The sequence below is a fragment of the Zea mays genome, chromosome 2 (genome assembly GCF_902167145.1).
Source record: "Zea mays cultivar B73 chromosome 2, Zm-B73-REFERENCE-NAM-5.0, whole genome shotgun sequence".
Classification (NCBI taxonomy): Eukaryota; Viridiplantae; Streptophyta; class Magnoliopsida; order Poales; family Poaceae; genus Zea; species Zea mays.
This window is the reverse complement of record NC_050097.1, coordinates 115,648,503-115,672,233: the sequence shown is the minus strand read 5'-3', so window position 1 is coordinate 115,672,233 and position 23,731 is coordinate 115,648,503. Positions and strand designations below refer to the sequence as shown.

General features: G+C 42.1%; 1 protein-coding gene and 1 pseudogene across 1 annotated transcript; both read left to right on the top strand.

Moving 5' to 3' along the window:
- Positions 1–531: 531 nt before the first annotated feature.
- On the top strand, positions 532–6,946 carry LOC118476245 (uncharacterized; annotated as a pseudogene).
- Positions 6,947–19,761: 12,815 nt separating this feature from the next.
- LOC100280034 (putative cytochrome P450 superfamily protein) lies at positions 19,762–21,912 on the top strand. Its single transcript, NM_001152977.1, has 2 exons — positions 19,762–20,704; positions 21,064–21,912. The coding sequence occupies exons 1-2, from the start codon at positions 20,183–20,185 to the stop codon at positions 21,691–21,693; spliced, it is 1,152 nt and encodes a 383-aa protein (NP_001146449.1). The 5' UTR covers positions 19,762–20,182; the 3' UTR covers positions 21,694–21,912.
- The last annotated feature ends 1,819 nt before the right edge of the window (positions 21,913–23,731 follow it).

Sequence of the window (23,731 nt, the reverse complement as noted above, 5' to 3'; positions counted from 1 at the left end):
TCGGGTTCTAGGTCAGGTGGATTGAAGCGTAAGACGTGATCCGAAACAGCGTAAATGGATACAGATTTTAACGTAAATCAATGATTTGTTTTAAAACGACGAATGTGGAACTTGCTTTTTAGTGGAAGCGTAAAATGCAATAAGAAAGAACCCAAGACAAAATCTTTTTTGCCGACCTATACATGCGACATGGGGGTGAATTAATAACTAAACGAATCCAAGACAAGAAAGAAAACGATGAAGCCATTTGTTGTTCCTGAATCTTGATCCGTCACGCTCACGCTCGGCCATGGAACTGAGGTCAGAAGAGTAGCCACTAGACAATACAGAGGGCACAGCGGTCAGAAGAACAAGAACTTGGACTTGGAGATGCATCTGAAGGGGAGCACGGTGCCGTTGGGCCAGAAGAAGCGGAGCTGGCACGCCAGGCGCGTCCACTGGTCGACGCCGATGATCCCCGCGACCTTCCATCGCGTCCGGGCCTCCCCATCCACCCGGAACGGCACCACGCCGTCGCGGAGCGCGGCCTCCATGGCGGCGCTGCCGGCGTCGCCCAGCAGGGCGCCCTGCGCGCGCGCCACGTACGCCAGCGGGAGGACGCCCCTGGCGGGCACGCGGAACGGGTAGGCGCAGAGCACCGCCAGCCCGCCCGCACCGCCACGTACGACACGCGGGGCTGCAGCAGCAGCACCACCACAAGGACGGCCACGGCGCCCAGCAGCACCACGACCGCAAGCACCATGAACAGCACCACCGCCGGCCACTCCGCCGCGCCCGACCGGTGCCTCCTGAAGCTGTACCGCCGCGGACGCTGAGGCTCCTCCTCGCGCCCCCTCCACGACCGCCAATCCGCCGGCTGGAGAGCGCCGCGGCGGCCGGGGCTCTCCTGCTCACGGGCGCCTCCTCGCACGCCTGAGGGAACCCCCGCCGCCGCTAAAACCTAATCTCTAGCGGCGTGGGGGTGTTTTTATAGTGACGGCGTGGGCCCGATTCACGTAATATGCGCAGACTATATTTGCATAAACTGATACACACATCAGCATAACTCGTATTATAATTTAGCGTAAGCACAGGTAGGTACAATAAGCCTAGAGCTCCGGTGCGGTCTGCACACCTGATCAGGGCTTCCTGTAGTTAAATAGAGTACAGGGCTCTAAATACTATATATATATATAAGATTGTATATTAGGAGCCCTGGGCTTCCAATAACTAAAGGAAGCCCGGGCCAGACAGTGCAATCCGGTCGAGCCGGACCACATCTGGACGTCTATAAAATAGGACCTGGAGTGCTATGGTTCAGTTTTTCATGCCCCATCTCGATTCATTAGCGACGGCGGTTGCCCGATAGCGCACGCGGCGGCGGACCCCGGCCAGTGGCTGTGGTGGCCGTGGCTCCCCGACCTCGACATGCGGTGGCGGCGGTTCCCAGGCCGGCGGTGGCGGCCCCCGATCCAGAGGGCGAGCGGCGGCAGCGCCCTTGTGCGGCGACGACGGATCCCAGGCCGGTGGCCGCAACTCCATTACCTCGGCTCGCGGTGGCGGAGGTTCCTCGATCCGCAACGAGGCCCTTGTGCGGGCAAGCGGCGGCGTCCCCGAAGCCCCGAGGAGGCGGCACTTCCAAGGCCGACGAGCAAGCGACGCCCGTCGACGTGCGAGTAGCGACGGCGACGCATGAGGCGTGATGTTTGAGCGAGCGACGTCACGGAAGGGGCGAGATGCGCGCAGCGATGATCGCGCGTGACATCCTCCGATCCGGCGCATTTTTCTTCTCGTTTATTGTGTTTTATGCCTACCACATGTATTATTTACGCTAAAAACTGTATGATTTTATGCTTTAACACAGAGTTCGTATATCAGTTTACTGCATGCACATTGGAAAGACAATTCCTTGATTTATGCTGTTCTTAATTTGCGCGCATGCAATGGAAACTCCCACGATTTTGCCATAATTTTTGGATCTGTATAAAAATAGAAACCGCATGCATGCGGCTGCCATGTTTTTCGGATCTGTCATAAAAATAGGATCGTAATAACAACCTACTAAAGCTATCAACCTCTAATTGACTCGGTATTTACGCTTATAATTGAGGGATTTTATGCTCAAAACTTAAGGTTTTTACGCTCCACCCGGAGATGCGTCCACCAGTGAACAACATGCCAGATTTTTTACGCAGTGTAAGGAATTGCATAAATACCTACACCGTGTAGTATAATTTGTTTCAGTATACATCATAAACTAGTTCTAATGCGTTTAGTTGCATGGCTATTGGAGGGATCCTATATTTATGAAGCAAATAAAACATTAAATGTGATTTTTTGTTTCTATGCATGCAATTCATTTCCTTTCATTGCATATTCTTTCCATCATAAATTCGTGTGCATGCAGCCTGTAGCAGATTTTTACGCAGTATACCGAATTGCATAATTATCTACACAGTGTAGCATATTTAGTATCAGTATATAGCATAAAATGGTCATTACAAGTTTTAGTTGCATGTCTGTTGCATCGATCCTAAATTTATGGAGGAAATAAAGTATTTAAAATAGAAACCGACACACATATCTTTCCTAAATTTACGCGCATGCAAGGGAACATGTTTGACTCATGCATGTATTTTGCCATAATTTTAGGATCTGTATAACCGCATGCATGCGACTGCCATGTTTTTCGGATCTGCCATAAAAATAGGATCGTAATAACAACCTACTAGAGCTATCAACTTCTCACATTGGCTCGGTATATACGCTTATAATTGAGGGATTTTATGCTCAAAACTTAAGGTTATTACGCTCCAACCCGGAGGTGCGTCCACCAGTGAACAACATGCCAGATTTTTTACGCAGTGTAACGAATTGCATAAATACCTACACCATGTAGTATAATTTGTATCAGTATATGTCATAAACTAGATTTAATGTGTTTTAGCTGCATGGCTGTTGGAGGGACCTTATATTTATGAAGGAAATAAAACATTAAATACGATTTTTTGTTTCTATGCGTGTAATTCATTTTCTTTCATTGCACATTTTTTTATCATAAATTCGTGTGCATGCAGCTGGTAACAGATTTCTACGCAGTATATCGAATTGCATAATTATTAACACAGTGTAGCATATTTAGTCTCAGTATATATCATAAAATGGTCCTTACGCGTCTAGCTGAATGACTGTTGCAGCGATCCTAAATTTATGGAGGAAATAAAGGATTTTAAAAACAGAAACTGCCGCACATAACTTTCCTAAATTTATGCGCATGCATTGGATTGTGTTTGACTCATGCATGCATTCCTTTTTTTGCGCTAACAGACGTGGGGCAGGTGGCGCACCCGACAGCCTGTTTGGGCGCGCTGGTTGAACCAGTTTGCAGGGGTGGTCGGCCTGAGCTTCCTTTAACTATTGGAAGCCCAGGGCTCCCGTTATACCTGCCCTATATATATATATATATATATATATATATATATATATATATATATATATATATATATATATATATATCAAGCCCCACGCATGTATGCATACCAAATCACATGCAGCTAGCTAGCTTGTGTAAGTATTAAAACGGTGTTATCTTCACCACTCATGCATCATGATGGAAGGGAAGACGACATAGGGTGTGGTTCACGCATGTATTCTATTTTATTTCTCAAATTAAGTACGTGTTCACCTAGTCCAAACAATATGATATATACTCGCCACCATTCAATTCGTCAGGTTTATATCGTGTTGCTAGCAAATGGCGCGTGGATCTACAGCTTTATATACCAAATTATTAAATGGCGGCCGGATATATACATGAAGAACGTGATGTAAAACATCAAAACGAAATATACTAGTCAAATGTGGGCAGATCTAGAGATTGGTGTAAAACATAAACATATCCAGAACGTGATGTAAAAATAGTTAAATTAAATATAATATCCATAAACATATCGTATGTGACCGGCAATATAATAATTATATCCTGGTCAAAAAATATAATGATTATATAGATGAAAATAATTAAATAACTATTGGCTGAAAAAATAAAGTCTGGATGCTTTCTTGATAAGAGCGACTGCCGCACACTACTGGGCACAGCTGCTTTGCCGAGTGGATGAAGCACTCGAAAAAGCCTGGAAAACACTCGGCGAAGTCTTTGCCGAGTGTGACACTCGGCAAAGAAGTCTCGGAGAACTGTACATCGACAACGACTTCTTTATCAGACACTCGACAAAGACTTTGCCGAGTGCCACCTAGTTCTCGACAAAGAAAAGTCGTTGTCACGACGCCAGGTGATGGTGATAGAGCATTTGGCGAGTGTCTATTGTACCGACCCTCGGCAAAGAAGCACCTAGTGGGCCCCTTTGTGGGTTCTTTTGCTGAGTGTACTAGGAGGTACTCGCCAAAGGCTTCGTCTTTGCCGAGTGCCATTTGGCATAACTCTTGGCACCGGGAGCACCAGTGGACCCCTTTGCTAGTTCCTTTGTCGAGTGCATTAGGTGGCATTCGGTAAAGGTTGCTTGTTCGACGAGTGTCTCAGCCACAACACTTGGCAAAGAAGCTTTACCAGTTCCCAGGTGTGCCTTCTTTGCCGAGTGCTATGGTCATGGCACATGGCAAATTATCTCTTTGTCGAGTGTTGCACTCGCCAAAGTGACCGAAATACCCCTTTTATTTGTTTTTTTTCTATTCCATTCAAACAAACAAAAGATATATCACATAATCATCACATATACATCATAAATATCACAAAATCATCACATACATCAAACACACGACATAGCTCACAAAGATCATATGTTTCTTCACAAAGATCACAAAGTCACAAGTACCACAAAATAGTTGACAACACTAACAAGTAGTCACATAAATAAGTCCACAAACATCCAATATATGCCATAAACATGTCTCACAACTAAGTTTAGAAGAACATTAGTGAGGTGGGCGACTGGACTAGTTCAACGATGGGCTAGGAGAACCATGAGGGTTGTTAGATGCCACAGATTGTCACTGCACAGAGGAGAGATTGCATGTGTTATATTAGATGAATATATATCATACATGACTAGAATTTTGATACTCACAGGAGTATGGAATTGAGCAGGGTTAGCTAGAGGGAACAATAGAGGTGGTGGAGCAAAACCCTGTGCGGCGCCAAGGCTCTGCCTGTATTAGAACATCTCCGCCATCCTCTGCTGATCTACTAGCCAAGCCACCCGATCCGCCTCTTGCTCCGCGCTCATCTTCGCCTCCATCTCCATCCGTTCCCTCCTCTCTTCTTCTAGCTAGGCCTGTAATATTTCACCACAATGTTATAATAACTCAAAGAAAAGGTATATAACTCTGATATAAAACCCTGATTTTGTAAGATAGGACTGCCACGTTAGTCGAGGATCTCTGATCACCTTTTAGCGTTGGAGGGCTGTTTATTACAGCAACCCGCTATTTTGAGAGCAAGAGTTTAAGATAAACAATTATGTTTATTTGTTTAATCCGCCTTCTTCATCTGCAAGCCATGTTTAGTTATAAGATGGACCTGAGATGCTATTTTACATGTTTACATGTTCTAGAATTGCTACTGTTCATTGCTGCAATAATTATATATGACATTTATCTGAGTTATATGCTTGTTTTATTTGGAATTAGAATATTTAATTTATTTAAATATGAAGGAAGCATGTCACTTATTTCTCTAATATTACAAAGATCCAGAAAACCAATACGTATTATGGCCTCCAGTTCTGATGTCATTAAGCCTGAAGCATTCGACGGCGCAAGCTTTAAACGCTGGCAGATTAAGACTCGCATGTGGCTCACTAACCTAAAATTATTTTGGGTAGTGACGTCGGTTGTTCCCCAGGCTGCATCAGATGATTCTGATGATGCAGCGAAGGCCGCCGCACTAGCGGAGAAGGCCAAGTGGGACGAAGCCAATGAGGCATGCTTGTCTCGTCTGCTGAACGTCTTGTCGAACCGCTTATTTGACGTGTACTCTGGTTTTACCTCCGCTAAGGGTCTATGGACTGAACTTGAGAACGAGTTCTCTGAAGTTGACAATGGCAATGTGTCATTCACAACGGAAAACTACCTCAACTATAAAATGGTTGAGGGAAGGTCTGTTATGGAGCAGCTACAGGAGATTCAACTCCTTGTTAGGGACTTGGTCCAATATGGTTGCGTCCTACCAGACAGTTTTCAGGTGAATGCAATACTGGCAAAGCTCCCGCCTTCTTGGCGAGACTTTGTGACTTCACGCCGCCACATGAAGAAGCAAATGACTCTCACTGAGTTGTCAGCTGCAATAAATGTGGAAGAGCATGCAAGGTCCAGTAACAAGCCATCCCAGCAACTCCAGGCTCACGTTGTTGAGAAGGGTGGAGATAGAAAATTCCAGAAGAAGAAGAAGAACTCTCCATAGAAGAATCTGAACCAACCTAAATCCAAAAAGATAAAGAAGAAAAAGGAGGACTTTATCTGCTACGTTTGTGGTGTCTCCGGGCATACAGCTCGGAGGTGCAAACTTAGGAAGGGAAAAGGTCCTCCACCTCAGCGCAAAGAAGGGAACGTGGTGGTTAACTCCACCCCAGGGTATGCACCTCAGGCCTTTATGGCAAGTCCATCAGATGACTGGTGGATGGATTCCGGTGCTACTGTTCATATTTGTGCTGATCGATCCATGTTCTCTTCATTCCAGGGATTCAGCAGCGCACCAGTGTTGATGGGAAATGGTGTTCCGGCAGCAGTTCGAGGTACTGGACAGGTCTACCTGAAGTTAACTTCAGGAATGACGCTCGTGCTGAAGGACGTACTCTATGTGCCATCGATGAGCCGGAACCTCATATCAGTGTCGCTGCTATGTTGACAGGGTCTCAAATTAGTGTTTGAGTCTAATAAAGTGGTCCTGTCTAAGTTTGGTACTTTTGTTGGAAAGTCATATGAGTCAGGCGGTTTGTTCCGTCTTTCTGTTTTGAATAATCATTCTTCTTACCATGTTAATGTGGTCTGTAATAACGATTCCATTAATAATATATGGCATTCCTGTTTGTGTCATGTGAATTTTGAGGCCATTAAGAGATTAAGTGACATGTCTTTAATTCTTGAATATAAACATGTTAAAGGTGTAAAATGTGGTATATGTGTGCAAGCTAAGCAGCCTAGAAAACCGTTTCATACGGTTGAAGGCAGAAGTACCACTCCTTTAGAACTAATTCACTCAGATATCTGTGAGATAAATGGTATAATCACAAAAGGCGGTAAAAGATACTTTCTTACCTTGATAGATGATGCTACCAGGTTCTGTTATATTTACTTACTCAGAACTAAAGATGAGGCACTAGAACACTTTAAGATCTATAAGACTGAAGTTGAAAACCAGTTAGACAAGAAAATTAAAAGGCTCCAGTCTGATAGAGGAGGTGAATACCTTTCCAACCTTTTTGATGAGTACTGCAAAGAGTGTGGAATCATTCATGAAACCACCGCTCCATATTCACCTCAGTCAAATGGGGTAGCTGAAAGGAAGAACCGAACAGTGTGTGACTTAGCAAATGCTTTGTTGCAAAGTTCGGGGATGCCTGACATCTGGTGGGGCGAGGCAGTACTCACGGTGTGCTATGTCCTGAACAGGGTGCCGCCTCGCAACCGTGAGGCCACACCCTATGAAGGATTTAAAGGAAGGAAGCCAGATCTTTCGCATCTTCGGACTTGGGGTTGCCTTGCAAAGGTGAATGTCCCGTTGCCGAAGAAGAGAAAGTTAGGCCCTAAGACCGTAGACTGTCTTCCTGGGTTATGCACATAACAGTGCAGCTTATAGATTTCTAGTGGTCCATTCTGAGACAAGCGAAGTTGCTATAAATGTAATCATGGAGTCTCGGTATGTGACATTCTTTGAGAGCATCTTCCCTATGCGGGATAAGGAAGTAGTAGCCCCAAATGGTCCATCTCAGACATATTCTCTGCCCTCGAGTGTCAATGACCAGACTCCAGATTTGGAGTTAAGGAGGAGAAAGAGACAAAGGACTAAAAAGTCTCTGGGTGATGATTATATTATCTATCTAGTGGATGAAGAACCACGCTCCCTCATAGAGGCATATACATCTCCGGATGCAGAGTACTGGAGGGAGGCTGTCCGTAGCGAGATGGATTCAATCATCTCGAACGGAACTTGGGAGATAACTGATCTCCCAGCTGGTTGCAAGCCTGTGGGCTGCAAATGGATCTTTAGGAGGAAGAGGAGACCCGATGGTACTATTGAAAAGTACAAGGCCCGTCTTGTGGCTAAGGGTTTTACTCAGAAGAAAGAGGAGGATTATTTTGATACTTATTCTCCGGTGGCTCGATTGCCCACAATCCGTGTGCTTTTAGCACTGGCAGCTGCTTATAAACTTTTTGTTCATCAAATGGACGTAAAGACAGTATTCCTAAATGGAGAGCTGGAAGAGGAAATTTATATGCAGCAACCAGAAGGATTTGTGGTTAAAAGACAAGAGAGCAAAGTGTGTCGCTTGATTAAATCCTTATACGGTCTTAAGAAAGCTCCCAGACAATAGCATGAGAAGTTTAATAATACTCTGACCACTGCCGGGTTTTGTGTAAACGAAGCCGACAAGTGTGTGTATTATCGCTTCTCTGGGGGCAAAGGTGTCATCATGTGTTTATACATTGATGATATATTGATATTTGGGACCGATTTGGAGGCTATCATGGAGACAAAAATATTCCTGTCCAAGAACTTTGATATGAAGGACTTGGGTGAAGCTGATGTAATATTGAACATCAAGCTAATAAAGGGTGAGGATGGGATTACTTTGTCACAATCCCATTATGTGGAAAAGGTCCTGACTCGCTTTGGACATATGGACTGTAAACCAGTCACCACGCCCTATGATCCATCCTACACGCTCAGTAAATATGAAGGTGAGCCTGTGAACCAGCTACTATATTCGCAGATCATCGGATCTCTCATGTACCTGAGCAGTGTAACTAGACCAGATATCTCATATGCAGTATGCAGACTGGCCGTTATTCGGCCAGTCCAGGAGATAGACTCTGGGTAGCCTTGTACAGAGTGCTTCGGTGTTTGAAGGGAGCGATGAATCTTGGTATTAAATATACCGGATTTCCGTCAGTACTTGAAGGATTCAGTGATGCAAACTAGATCTCTGACTCAGATCAAATGAAGTCTACAAGTGGCTATGTGTTCACTTTAGCTGGTGGGGCCGTGTCATGGAGATCGTCTAAACAATCAATGTCGACACGTTCCACCAAGGAGGCTAAATTAGTTGCACTTGATTCAGCAGCATTGGAGGCTGAATGGTTGAGAGACCTGTTGTCAGACCTTCCAATGCTAGCAAAGCCAATACCGGCTGTCCTAGTATACTGTGACAACACTTCTGTGTTGCTGAAAGTGAACAGTAGAAAGGACAACCAAAAATCCTCGAGGCATATCAGAAGACGACTTGATTCATATCGGCATGCTAGAGAGACGAGTGTAATAATAGTAGATTACATCAAGTCTGAAAGGAACCTTGCTGATCCTTTCACCAAAGGACTGGCTCAAAAGCCAATCCAAGAAGCGTGCATTGGAATGGGACTCGTACCCTGTTAGCGGTTTCAACTGCGGATAACTGTCCTGTGTGACCGGAGATCCCGAGATCCAGGCTCCAGGAAACGAAGCACTGTGAAACCAAGAGCACAAAAGATAAAGAGTCTCATGAGCTGTTGTGCTCTGTCTGTATGGAAGGTGAGCGATATACTCTTAATGAAGTCAATGCTATAAGCAGGGAAATTGTCCTACAGAATTTCCTTAATGATTTCACCTATATGAGCTGACTGTGGGGTCACAGTCCGGGAGAGAATGGGGTTTTCTCTCTAGTGAGTTCATGAATAGATATTAAAGGGCATGACCGTAACGCCCTGCCCCGTAAGAGAAGCAGATAATCTGCCTAGTACTATGTGCCTTTTGTGCGAAGATTCTCACACTAGGGTTTGTGAATCAAGGCGTAGTCCTCCGCTTACTCGTGCAGGGTTGGAGTACACTGGGATAGGCTTTGGTTCAAACCTAACAAGTACCTCTGCCGAAAAAAGTATATAAACAGTACGGGAGCTCAATGACATTGATCAGAAAATAAGAGTGAAAATGGTGGGGATTGCTGTTTGTTTAAGGGATTTTCCCCTTATTAAAAAAAAGAACAGGCCAGCCGTGTGGGCCGCATCAAGGCCCAGTTGGCCGAGCAACCCACCGATTGGCTGGTTCCTAGGTCTCGTGGAGGAGCCGGTTGGATAAGCGGCTGGAAGGACGTGCACAGTACTCACGTAGGAGGAAGTCAGTTTTTCGTGGCAGCGGCGCTCAGCAGCCTGTTCGTTCGGTGCTCGCCGAACTCTTCGCCGGCCCCTGTGCAACCTCCTCGAGGACGGTTCCTTAAGTATGGAGACAACCTCCCTGCTCAGGATCTCTCCAAAAATCCCAGCTCTCTGTTCCTATTCCTCCTCTCGGTTCCAGTCACGGTTTGGGTCGATTCCTTCGATTCTTGGTGTTCTGGTGTTAATCCTGCTGGTGGAAGAAGGTGGAGGTGGCACTGCTTGTGCGCAGTGAAGTTCTCCTGCGCTCCGTTGTTCTACCAGTGCACCTGTGTGGTGCTCTGTCTGTTCTGATATCTGTCCGCCGTGGCCTGGTGCTTGAGCTCTCTGCTGCGCGGTGTTCGTCTTCTCGGGCTGGTGCCATGGACGTCTCCCTCGGCTCCGGCAGCGGCTCTAGTATCTCCGTCAACCTCCCGCCGTGCAGGCCCGGACGTGGGCGGCAGAATTGGTTTTCTGGGACAGAACCTTGTGTTCGCTGAGCTGGTCTTCCCACGTAAACAATCTACGTGTTGTGAGTTATTCGTTGCCTCACTTTATTTACTGTTTAATTTTGTGCAATCTGCTAGTATTAATTACTTGGGTGTGATTGCACTGTTGTGCGCGGATTTGTGTGCTCGATGATGATAGCGGTGTAGTGAGACAACGTGACAGTCTGGGCTTTAGTGTATTGTCATTTTCAACATTGATATTATTTGTGCCTAATTAAATGTCTCTTTGTTGAGGCTGTTTACTTGTGTTAAATTCTGTTATTTTATTTAGTACACAGCTCCTTACTATTAGTATTTACATTTGATTATTAGGCTTATTACATCTGATATAAAACCCTGATATGGTAAGATAGGACTGTCACGTTAGTCGAGGATCTCTGATCACCTTTTAGCGTTGGAGGGCTGTTTATTACAGCAACCCGCTATTTTGAGAGCAAGAGTTTAAGATAAACAATTATGTTTATTTGTTTAATCTGCCTTCTTCATCTGCAAGCCATGTTTAATTATAAGATGGACCTGAGATGCTATTTTACATGTTTACATGTTCTAGAATTGCTACTGTTCATTGCTGCAATGATTATATATGACATTTATCTGAATTATATGCTTGTTTTATTCGGAATTAGAATATTTAATTTATTTAAATATGAAGGAAGCATGTCACTTATTTCTCTAATATTACAAAGATATATATGGTTATATCGAGGATATATGAGAACTTTAGTATGAACCTTATTATTTGAAGATCCCCGTGTATTTCTTTTTCAGTGGGTGAATCTATATGGAGGACGGTACAAAATGACTACTGTTGACCTCGATATAGACATGAACCATTTGATTTGGATAGGGCCGGGATGTCATATAAGTTTTCTATGTGATGGATATGTATATGAAACCCAAGCACAGAAACTAATAATGAAGATGTACTACTTCCATCCGATACCGTGCCTAAGCGCCACATTTTTTTTTCTAGGGAAAAACAAGACCATGGCAGTTAAGGATGAAGAACATCTGGTTACTTGTGATGAACATGTAAATCTGTCATATATAGAAAGCACCCAAGTCTTTATTTTTACAGGCAAATTTGTTAAAAAAGCGGTTTGCAGATACTACGTAAGTATTTCCGCAAGATTACAATTATTATGTGCACGTTGACCCTTTATCAAAAAAATACTCTACACATATTTTCTGGAATTGTGAAAACATTAGAAATATATTGGTTGGCAAAAAATATATATATATAAGTAATACACTACCGGAATCGCGTTCTTTACCGAGTGTCTAAGACTCGACAAAAATCACTCGGCAAATATTTTATCGGCAAAGGGTTCTTTGTCGAGTACTTTTTTCGGACACTCGGCAAAGACTCTGCCGAGTGGGATAAGAATCGAAAAAATAAAAAAACAGCAAAACATTTTTTAAATTATAGGAATAACTCTCCAACCATACCATACTATTTAACCTTACCCATTGCCTTATCATTTTTCATTATTATTTTGAATTAAAGTTATATGTTTTGTAAATGGTGAGATTCAAATTCGCAACCTCTCTCTCACGCATACCGTCCTATACCACTACACTACTACACCAATTATGTCTATATTACGTTTTCATTTCTCATGTACTATAACAAACCGAGAGTAATTTGATTATTTAAGGAACTAAATGAGTTCATTTGAAAATGTGACCAACTATAAAGTTACATAACTTTTTGAGATATACAAGTTTTATTTTAATAGTTTCTACATCCGAGACCGTTTACAAAATTTGAATTTTAAATTTGAAAACTTCACATAAATTTTTCAATGATAAGATAATTTCAAATCAAAAGGTTGTCAATTACAAAGTTTCATTACATTTTAAGACCTACAACTTTTATTTTGGTGGTTTTTCCATCCGAGATAGTTTGAAAAATTTAAATTGCAAAATTCAAACATAGTTTTGCATAACAAGATGATTTCAAACCAAAACATTGTCAACTACAAAGTTTCATAACTCTTCAATATCTACAACTTTCATGTTGGTGATTTTTTCTTTCGAGGTCGTTTTTAAAATTCAAATTTTATTTTTTTAAATTCAGACGTAGTTTTCGTTGACAATATGACTTCAAATGAAAAAGTTGTCAACTACAAACTTCTATAACTTCTCAAGATCTACAAAGTTTATTTTGGTTGTTTAGTCATTTGTTCATCTCATATGATGGTTCTAACAATATGCACAAATTCTATACATCTCTCTCGTAGTTTCATAAACTATGAGATATATAGGTTTTATGAACAATTTTATTTTTATTTTGTCATATGAAGAAATGTTCAATATATAAATTGTACATCATGATGAGTTATACAAATTTGTAGTTGAAAACTTTTTTATTTGAATTAATTTACTGCTTTAAAATGTGATTTTTAAATTGTCTTTGCCTAGTGTTGGAAAAAAGCACTCGGCAAAGAGCTTCTTCGCTGAGTGTTTTCTTTTACTGAGGATTTTTTTGCGTGGCACTCCGCAAAGAGCTTCTTTGCCGACTGCCCGAAAAAAACACTCGGCAAAGAACTTGGCACTCGGCAAAGAGCCAAATTCCAGTAGTGATAATTGGTGCTAACCTTCTTTGCTAATATAATAACCATAGTTGAGCAGTGAATATATAGCGACTATATATATGGAAGGACGGTTTAGGTAAATACACTACTGAAATCAGCGGCTTTTTGTCGAGTGCCGCACTCAACAAATGGCTCTTTTGCTGAAAAACAGTCGGCAAACAAAAATAAAAAACTAGAAAAATAACAAATTTTTAATCGAATGACATACCAACCAGCCATCGCAATCGCACGTGACGTCCTCCATCACTTCACCCATATTTCACTTGTGTCTATATTACGTTTTTCTCCCCCACGTATTAAACAATCCAAGTGTAAATTGATAGTGAGACACTAAATGACTTCAAATGAAAAATTATTCAACTAGAAAGTTGCATAACTTTTCGAGGTCTACAACTTCATTTTGGTAGTTTCTTCATCTGATGTCGATTACAAAATTTGAATTTCAAATTTGAAAACTTCAAACCTATTTCTCCATGACAAAATGATTTAAAATCAAGAAGTTATCAACTATGGAGTTTCATAACATTTCAAGACCTACAACTTTTCATTTTGGTGTTTTTTCCATCCGAGGCCGTTTAAAAATTGTGAGTTTTAAATTTTTGGAATTCAAACATAGTATTTGTTGACAAGATGACTTTAAATCAAAAAGTTGCTAACAACAAAACTCTATAGCTTCTCAAGATCTACAAATTCTATTTTGGTTGTTTGATCATTTATTCATCATACATGGTGGTTCAAATATTATTCATAAATCTTATACGTCTCTCTTGTAGTTTTATAAACTACAAGAGAGATATATAAGTTTGTGAGCAAATTTACTTTTATTTTATCATACGAAGAAATGAGAAAAACAAAAATTGTACATTTTGATGAGTTATACGACTTTGTAGTTGAAATCTTTTTAATTTGAATTAATTTACTACTTCAAATTGTGATTTAAATATTGTCTAGTGTCGGAAAAAACAATCGTCAAAAAAGTTTTTTTTACCAAGTGTAAGAAAACATTGGACAAAGCGTTTTTTTGCCGGGTTTTTTTTGGTGGGTGAGCGTTTTTGTTTGGCACTAAAACACTCGGCATAGAGTTGGATTTTGGTAGAGATAAAGGCCATACGAATCTTATACTATCCATTACATCATATATTTTCTATACACTGTAGATATCATTCATAGTTTACGAGGGTAAAAGGAGAAACATACATAGTTGAATTTACACTACTGATTCGAGCAATCGTGTCATATATCAGAGAGCATTATTTATATGTATAGAACCCCCGTGCCAAATATTACATGCAGCTTGTGTGTAAAAAATAACTAGTATTAAAACTGTGTTATCTTTACGACTCATCGTGATCATACAAAGATACGTGTGTATGTGCCCACAGGGTGGTTACACGCGTATTCTATTTTATTTCTGAAAGTGTTGGCGTACAAATAATATGATACACGTTATGCTAGCTTTTCTTCGTCACCATTCAATTCGTCAGGTTTATATAACGCTGTGTGTGTAGATACCAAATGGCGCGTGGATCTAGAGCTCCGGCTTTATATACCAAATGGCAGCCGGATAGATCAAGAACGTGATGTAAAACATCAAAAGTAGTCAAATGTGGGCAGATCTAGGGATTGGTGTAAAACATAAAATAAAAAGTTGCAGGTACCAAATCAAATGGCTGGTATATATAGATCTAGAACGTGAAGTAAAACATCATTAATTAAAGTAAAAAGTCTAAATTACTCCCCTCATCATATGGACGATGTTCATATTACCCTCTTAACTTTTTTTGTTTAATTTACCCCTTGGTATGTTTGAGTTGGTTCAATCTATCCCTTAACAACTTTTCTCTTTTTTTATTTCTTTATGTTTCTAGTCAAAATTTATTATTTAGTAGCTAATGTCATAGTTTAGGCTATAAAATGTATTATGGTTTTCAAAATTATTTTGGTAGGTTAAAGATCAGATACTACAATAACTTTAACGGTACAAAACTAAATATGAAATATTGATAAAAATTCTTAACATATTTTTTTACATAGTTTATGATTTCCTCAATTACCTCCGAGAATGTGAACTTGAAATTGAACTATTACATGGAGAAACAAAACGGCATCTTTTATTAAGGGGATTTGTCTTTTTTGTTTCTCCACATAAAAGTTCAATTTCGAGTTCATATTTTCTAAGATGATTTAGAACACCATAACTTATGTTAGAAAAATACGTTAAATTTTTTTAGCATTATTTCATATTTAGTTTTGTACTATTAAATTTATTATATTATGTAATCTTTAACCCATCAAATAATTTTAAAAATCATAATATATTTCTCTAGGCTAAGTTATGGCATTAGTTACTAAACAATAAATTTTGAACCGAGAACTTAATTTATACATAAAAAATAAAAAAGATAAATATTGTTAAGGGGTAGATTGAACCAACTCAAATATATGGTGTGGGTTAAATTGAATGAAAATAGTTTAGGAGTTATACAAACATTATCCATAGGTGAAGGGAGTAATTTACACTTTATTGCTAAGATAAATATACTAGCCATAAACATAAACAGTAATTTTGACTTTTTTTCTAAATTAAATATACTAGCCATAAACATATCATATGAGACGACCGGCAATATAATGCTCGTGTAGATTAATAAGCAGCCACTAACAAAAATGTTTCGATGGCACAAATGGTACATGGAAGCGACCACGAAAGGTCAAATTGTGCTCACTGCTAAAGTTGCATATGAGCATTATATTACTTTCATGGTGCCAACCGATACTAAAGGTAGAACATTTGTACCATTTGTTGTCAGCAACAGAGACCTATATATATTATATTTTATTTTATTGTTAAAGCACTTCTTCGGGCGCTATGGATAGAGAGGAGCTCTATTTATGGTGGTTTTTTAGAAAGGTGATGCTAGTTTTTGCCAAGACATTATATTGAATATTTCACTTATCCAATTATTGAAAATGATAGCAAGTTGATCCTATCATCTTGTGTGGTGACAAAGATTTATTTTCTTCTTTAGTTTTTGAATTAGTTAGTTTGTATTTAGTTGAATTAGTTTTTGGAGCCCTGTTCTTCCAATAGGTAGGGGAAGCCCTAACCCAACGATTCCTTTAGGTTCAGTCACACCACCTCCAGCAGACCAGACCCTGGCCCATCTATAAAAGCTGCCTGAGACCACCACGAATTAAGGTTTCGGCGACGGCAGCGGTTGCGCTAGGCGAGGCTCAATTCGACACGGCGGCGAGGCCCCAATGGTGACCTCATCGTCTTCATGCGCCGATCACCTCCATCTGGGCGCCGATACCACCTCCTCGCCTCCTGAGTTGGGGGCATCCGCATTAGAGGTGTCGCCTGGCGTTTCCAGCTCAAGCCGCACGAGGAGCGCCTGCTCAACAACCCACCCGTCCTTTATGCCATTGCGTGTTGCACCGCCATCAGTCGGGGATCATCGCCCTCGAGATTTGGCATGCCATAGGCAACCTCACCGCGTGCCTCCTCACGTCCCACTCACCACGCGTCGCCACCGTTGAGATCGTCCAGCACATGGTCAAGGCCGTCACCGCGTGCGCTGCCACTCTCTCGATGGCTTGCGCATGGTCAAGGTCGTCACCGCACATGGGGAGAAGTCTGGCGCATCTAGCAGCGGCTCACACCGCATGTGTGGAGAAGGCAGGCGCGAACGTCGTAACAGGATGGAAGAGGGAGTGGAGACCAAGGAGGCATTGGGGACTAGGTATTCTATATGTTGTTACTATTTATGCTAGCCGTAGAAAGCTTTTATGTATTTTTATTACCTGTTTGAACACGTTTTCATGGACTGTTGGTTAGGAGTAAATCAACATTTACGATTTAACTAACACTATTATATGTTCAAACTTGAGGATTTTTACGATCATAAATACAACGCATCAGAGTTATCATCACTTCTCACGTTAGCTCGGTATCGGTCAAAGCTAAGGGTTTTTACGCTAAAAACTGAAGAATTTTATGCTTGAATCTGGAGTCCGTTCACCAGTGTACCGCATGCCATATTTTCCGCATGCGCATTGAAAAGGGAATCCATTGATTTATGGAGTCCGTGGCTGCCTTAAAAAATCAAATTCTCTTATCAATTCACCTAATTAAATCTCCTAATCAACTCACTTAATCAAATCAATTGATTTATGGTGCCCACATGGACGTGTCGGCTATTGGTTGGGAGTGAATCAACATTTACGCTATCTCTAAACACTATATATGCTCAAACTTGAGGATTTTTATGACCATGAATACAATGTATCAGTGTTATCAACATCTCTCACGTTGGCTCGGTATTTACGCTCATAACTAAGAGTTTTTACACTTAAAACTGAATGTTTTTACGCTCGAACCTAGAGATGTGTAAACCATTGCCGGTTTTTTATGTCTATCATAATTTTTGGACCTAAAACCAATCAATAAATCGTCCCTGCCATAAAAGCAGATCCCGTATGCACGCATGATCAAACAACCGCTATATATTTTCCGCCCTAAAATTGTATCTGCCATAAAATTGCCCCTAATTTTCCGCGAGGTTGTTGGTTGGGTCATTTTTCTTCTATTATGATGCCCAATGTAGTTATTTATGCAACTTTTTATAAAGATTTATGCTTTGCGCAATACCTGTCATCTAATTATTGCCCGCATGCAGTAGAAACGAAAATGTCATACAAAATTTGTGCACATGCAATGAAAACTTATACAACTTACCATAATTATCGGATCTATCATAAAAATAGAAAGTGCATGTAGTTTGTGAGAGGACGTGCATGCATGCCGCTGGTTGTTGGTTGGGCAATTGTAACTATTGGAGACTATTGTAACTATTTGGATTGGCTTGGCTTTGTAAAGATTCTCTGAAATGCATGCGTTCTTTAAGTGGATGATGTGTGTCATCTTTTCATGCAGATCTGGTGTCAATAATGCTGGCAAAATAATCTATACTATACTTAAAGCACCAGTTTCAACGGTCGTCATGCGTCATTTTTTTACAAATAACCCCTCACAGCTATTTCAAATTAATCCGCCGCACGTCTATAAACACCAAACGACGCCCGACACGGACTAGATGCACGCGGGCCACAACTATAGCACAGACACGTCATGCCGGCCTGCTAATTGTGTCGGGCCATCCCGTTAGCCCGTCGATCTATTTAATTAAATCAGCGTAACGACGCCCGACACGGGCTAGATGCACGTTAACCACAACTATGGCACAGGCATGTCATGCTGCTCTGCTAACTGTGTCGGGCTAGCCCGTTAGGGCCATCGATCTATTTAATTAAATCATCATAAAATGTTAAAAACCGGTGCACGAGGTGGGGTTCGAACCCATGCCCTGATGGAAGAAGGGTGGGAGACAATAGGTGAAACTGTCTAGCCAGTAGAACATCATGCTAAGATGTTTTTAATAATGAATATAAATTGTATATAGGTATATACGTTTTTTGTAAAATAAAAAAATAATTGTGCCGGGTTGGGCCAGCACTATGGGCCGATACTACAGCCCAATCATGGCACGACGTTCTTTGCTCTTGCAAGCATTAGGTCGTTTCTGAGACCACATTGGTGCAATGGACTACATGGTGTTTGAGGTTGCTGAATTGGATGGAACAGCAATGATTTGTCACACTAACAGCAAAATGAAAGGTTATTTGTTGGTTTTAAACGTTAGTAATTTCTACGATGTAGCGTAATTTATATGGAGCACGTCCAGTTTTTGTTGATGCCTGACTTTAGCAATCACTCCATATTTTGATCTATCTTTTTTATAAGTTTGACTTCATGAGACTTATTTAATAAACATGATCTCACAAACTTTCTCTTATTTGGCCTCTATATGATGGAATTATATCATTTTATAATCTCTGCTCATTCAGTCAATCGTTGTGAACTCTCTTCTAATCGTTCACTTCATTGGTCGTGTTGTACCAAGACATATTTGTATGAAGTAAACAATAACATCAGTTAGCCAAATCAAAAAATATATTATACAGAGAATGGAGACAATCAATAAAAAATCTTGAAATTTTTTTGATTGATAGTTTACGTAGGTATTGTTGTAAGCCGTCGTAACGCACGGACAACCGACTAGTATACTTTATCTTTGAGAGCATAGTTTAGGGGACCCGCATGCATGGAACGGTAATTATGGTGTAGAGAGTCCAACACAAAATAAGATACTTTATCTTTGCATTGAGAGCAGGTCACAGCATTTTCAATCTCTTGGATTGGTTTCAGCCGAGCCGAGTTCCGACCTATACTATAAATCCAGCGTGTTACTTAACGCTGGCCGGAGCGGAGTTCCATTCGAAAGTTTCCAGATGGAACTTCTCATCACCACCTTGTATGCAGTTTCCCTAGCAACAGTGATAGTCCTCCTCCTTTGGTTTCACAAGCCCGCAGTCGTGGGGAAAGCCACTGCCGTTCCCGGCGACGACTGCCGCCTGGGCCATGGACCCTTCCGGTCATCGGCAGCATCCACCACGTGGTGCGCGGCCTAGGACACCGCACCATGATGGAGCTGTCCCGTCGGCACGGCCCCCTCATGTTCCTCCGCCTTGGCGAGGTCCCGACGCTGGTGGTGTCCAGCGCCGAGGCAGCGGAGCTGGTGATGAAGACCCACGACCTCGCCTTCTGCTCCCGCCCGACCACCAGCGTCACCATCGACATCGTCGGCTGCAAGGGCAAAGGGGCTCGGCTTCGCCCCCTACGGCGACCGGTGGCGTCAGATGAAGAAGATCACCGTCGTGGAGCTTCTCAGCGCCACGCAGGTCAAGCGCATCGAGTCCATCAGAGCCCACGAGGTGGGACGCCTCCTCCAGTCCGTCGCCGCCGCCGCCGCCCGTGGAGCCGTCAACGTCAGCGCCGAGGTGAAGGCGCTCGCGCCGGACCTCGTGGCGAGGGCCATGTTCGGTGGCAACTGCGCCGAGAAGGCCGACTTCATCTGCCGGTACAACGAGGTCAGCCAGCTGGTGTCGGGCTTCTTCCTGGTGGACCTGTTCCCGTCGTCGAGGCTGGTACGGTGGCTGAGCATCGGCGAGCGCCGTCTCCTGAGGAGCTACGGCGGTATCCAGCGCATCATCGCGTCCATCATCGAGAGCCGCAAAGCTGCCAGCACCAGCGACGATGGGGACAACTGCAGCTTGCACGACCATCCTGCAGAGGATCTTCTCGGCGTGCTGCTCAGGCTGCAGAAGGAGGGCTCGCTAGCTTTCCCTCTCACCTCCGAGATTATAGGCGCCGTCATGTTTGTAAGTACCCCTACTCTTGTTCTCTTTGCACTTATTTTAACATATCAATTCACATTAAATTCTCCATCAGTCCCAAATTAAAGAATTACATTTTACAGTCATATATAGTGTCAACTCAATTTTTTTTTCAAGTCGACCAAAGTTATATAAAAAGGTATTAATATTTACTAGTTTAGATAAGTACCAACAAATTCAACATGAAATATAAATCTGTAGCATATATACCTATGTGGGGACATACAAAATTTGGCTAAATTTTATGATAGATTGATTTCGACCGAGAGTAGACCTAGAGTTGTCTGTTCTATGATAGACAAAGTACACGTAATAACATACAAATTACTATGTACTTGTTTCAGGACATATTCGGAGGTGCCACCACAACCCTAGGGTCCACGATGGAGTGGGCTATGTCAGAGCTAATAAAGAAATCAGAGACGATGAGAAAGACACAAGAGGACATTCGTCGCGTGCTAGGTGGGTCACGACGAGGTGTCATCACGAACACTGACCTCGTTGGCCTCACCTACCTACCAATGGTTATCAAGGAGGTTCTTCGGCTGCATCCTCCAAACCCTCTGTTGGTCCCGCGTGAGTCGAGAGAGGATTGCCAAGTCATGGGCTACCACATTCCCAAAGGCACCAAGGTGCTCGTGAACGCATTTGCGATCTCCAGGGATTCAAGGTACTGGAACAACCCTGAAGATTTTAGCCCAGAGAGGTTTCAGAATAACAATGTCGACTACAAAGGGACCGATTTTGAGTTCACCCCCTTCGGTGCTGGTCGTCGACGCTGCCCTGCAATCATGTTTGCCACTTCTACTCTAGAGATTGCATTGGCAAACCTTCTCTACCACTTCGACTGGGCTCTTCCGGATGGAGTGAGCCCAAAGATGGTGGAAATGTCTGAGCAATACGGGATGGGTGTCACCAAAAAGTTAGACCTGCATTTGAGAGCCATCCCATATGTATACTCTACTATGGCATAGGTATGGGGGGTGGTTAAAGCTACCTGCACCTTAACTTGAGGTCCTTTGATGATCGATCATTGCATCTTCCTATTTCTGAATAAGGGTGAACTTTTCTATGCCCATCTTGTAGGCCACTAGTTTGTTTTACATAGAGCAACTTCAGGAGCTTCCTAAATGAAACTTCTACTTTGTTTTTTGCCAAAAAGAGAAAAAGTACCCTTCTAAGGGTTTGAAAAACAACTCCATTAAAAGTAAGAAATTGGATGTAACTTTCTATGGTGGATAGCAACTCCATGTCCGCTCACTTTGCCTTGCACCCCTGTTGCCCGCTTCATGTTCTTTTTTCAACACAAGTCAAACATCATTACTATAAAAAATATAGGGAGACATGCTCCCTAATTAACAGAGGCATGCATAAAAGAGTATGAACTCTCTCTCAAAAGGAAGCACCCTACTCCCTTAGTGTTTACTAACATTTCTTTCTATTGAAAAGCGGTTCAACCAATCCTTTATGCAGTTCAACCGCATATCTCACAGACTTCACCCAAATGGCTAGATGTGGATGCCCACACATATATATAGCCTCCATTTTGTTTCTTCAACCTCTCTCCACATGTTCAATTCACATCAAACTTGAGACAAAAGTTGAAAAAGAGCATTTACTCTCTCCCTTGTCACTTGCACCCCAAATCTTCTCCCCAAATCATGGTGGGAAAACTTGGTGTGAGGTTAAGATCTTCAATTTTTGAGTTCCATTATTCCATCTCACTTGCTTTGAGCTTTGGGCAAACATTAAAACCTTGAGCGGATTTGTTACTCTTGGAGCTTCTAGATGTCTAGTCGTCACTTGAGAGTCTCAAAGTTTGTGGAAGGCCTCAAGAAGTTTGTATCGCTTGCTCCTCGAGCATCTAGTGAGTGACCTCATCTTGATCTGTATGGTCGGTGAGGGGATGATTAGTGTTGAAAAATACTCAGCTCTTTGTGGGATCCTCAATGTGGAAGTAGGGCACCTAAGTGGTGTGACCGAACCTTAGAGTAAATCTTGTGTTCTTGTGTTTTTTGCAATTATGGTTGTTCTTATTCCATCTTACTCTAATCATAGTGCGCAAGGATTGACACATAACTTTTTGTGTATAGGTTTTAAGGACCACTCCCTCTTAGATCTACTACACACATACCTTTGGAAAATCAAGGACTTCAGAAATCAAAGGCTTACTTGTTAATCTTTAAGATAATTTTGCTTTATTATTGATTTAACCAGTTGAACCAGTTTAGAATGGTTGAACTGCTCTAGGTAGTAGTTGAACCGGCCTACACCGATTGAATCGGTTCATCTTAGTTTGTTTTGAGTTTTTGTTGATATTTTCGGGTGTAGCCTATTCACCCCCTCTCTAGGCTACTTTGAGATATAAAGTCGGAACGGCCCCTGATCAGTTCACTATAACAAAATGGAGGCTTAGGGATTAGCATCTTGAAATGAAATAAAAAATGAGATTGTAGCATGATATCGAGCACATGCTTTGAACGAGAGACCCTCCTAACGAACCCATTGTTCCTTCAGAGACTCGAGGGATAGAGCCACTAAGTCTACTCGCACGTCCTCATCAAAAATCAAAATGAAACCTCCAAAGGAGCATAAGGCTCCCTCGGAGGCTTAGGGGCTACATGTAGTTGTGGATGGGTAACCCGGGTCAAGTATGAACCCAAAAATAACGCAAGAATTAAAACTCTCGAAGGATGAAACCAACCCCTCAACTTCGCCTCGCTCGATCCTGATCTCTTGGGGTCGGGACACGGTATGAATTTTAGTAATGTCTATCGTTGTTTGGTACAAGCAATACACTATGGGTGGATCACTTATTGCTTGGTTGGCGAGATCAATTGTAGCTCGATGGTTTGTGCTTAACATGATGGAACACAAAGATTTATATAGGTTTGGGCCACTAGAATGCGTCATACCCTATGTCCTGTGTGCTGTGGAGATGATCTTGCTCTAAATTCGAGGTTACGAAATATCGAGGAAGTAAGAATGATCTCTTGGACTATTGGGGTGACA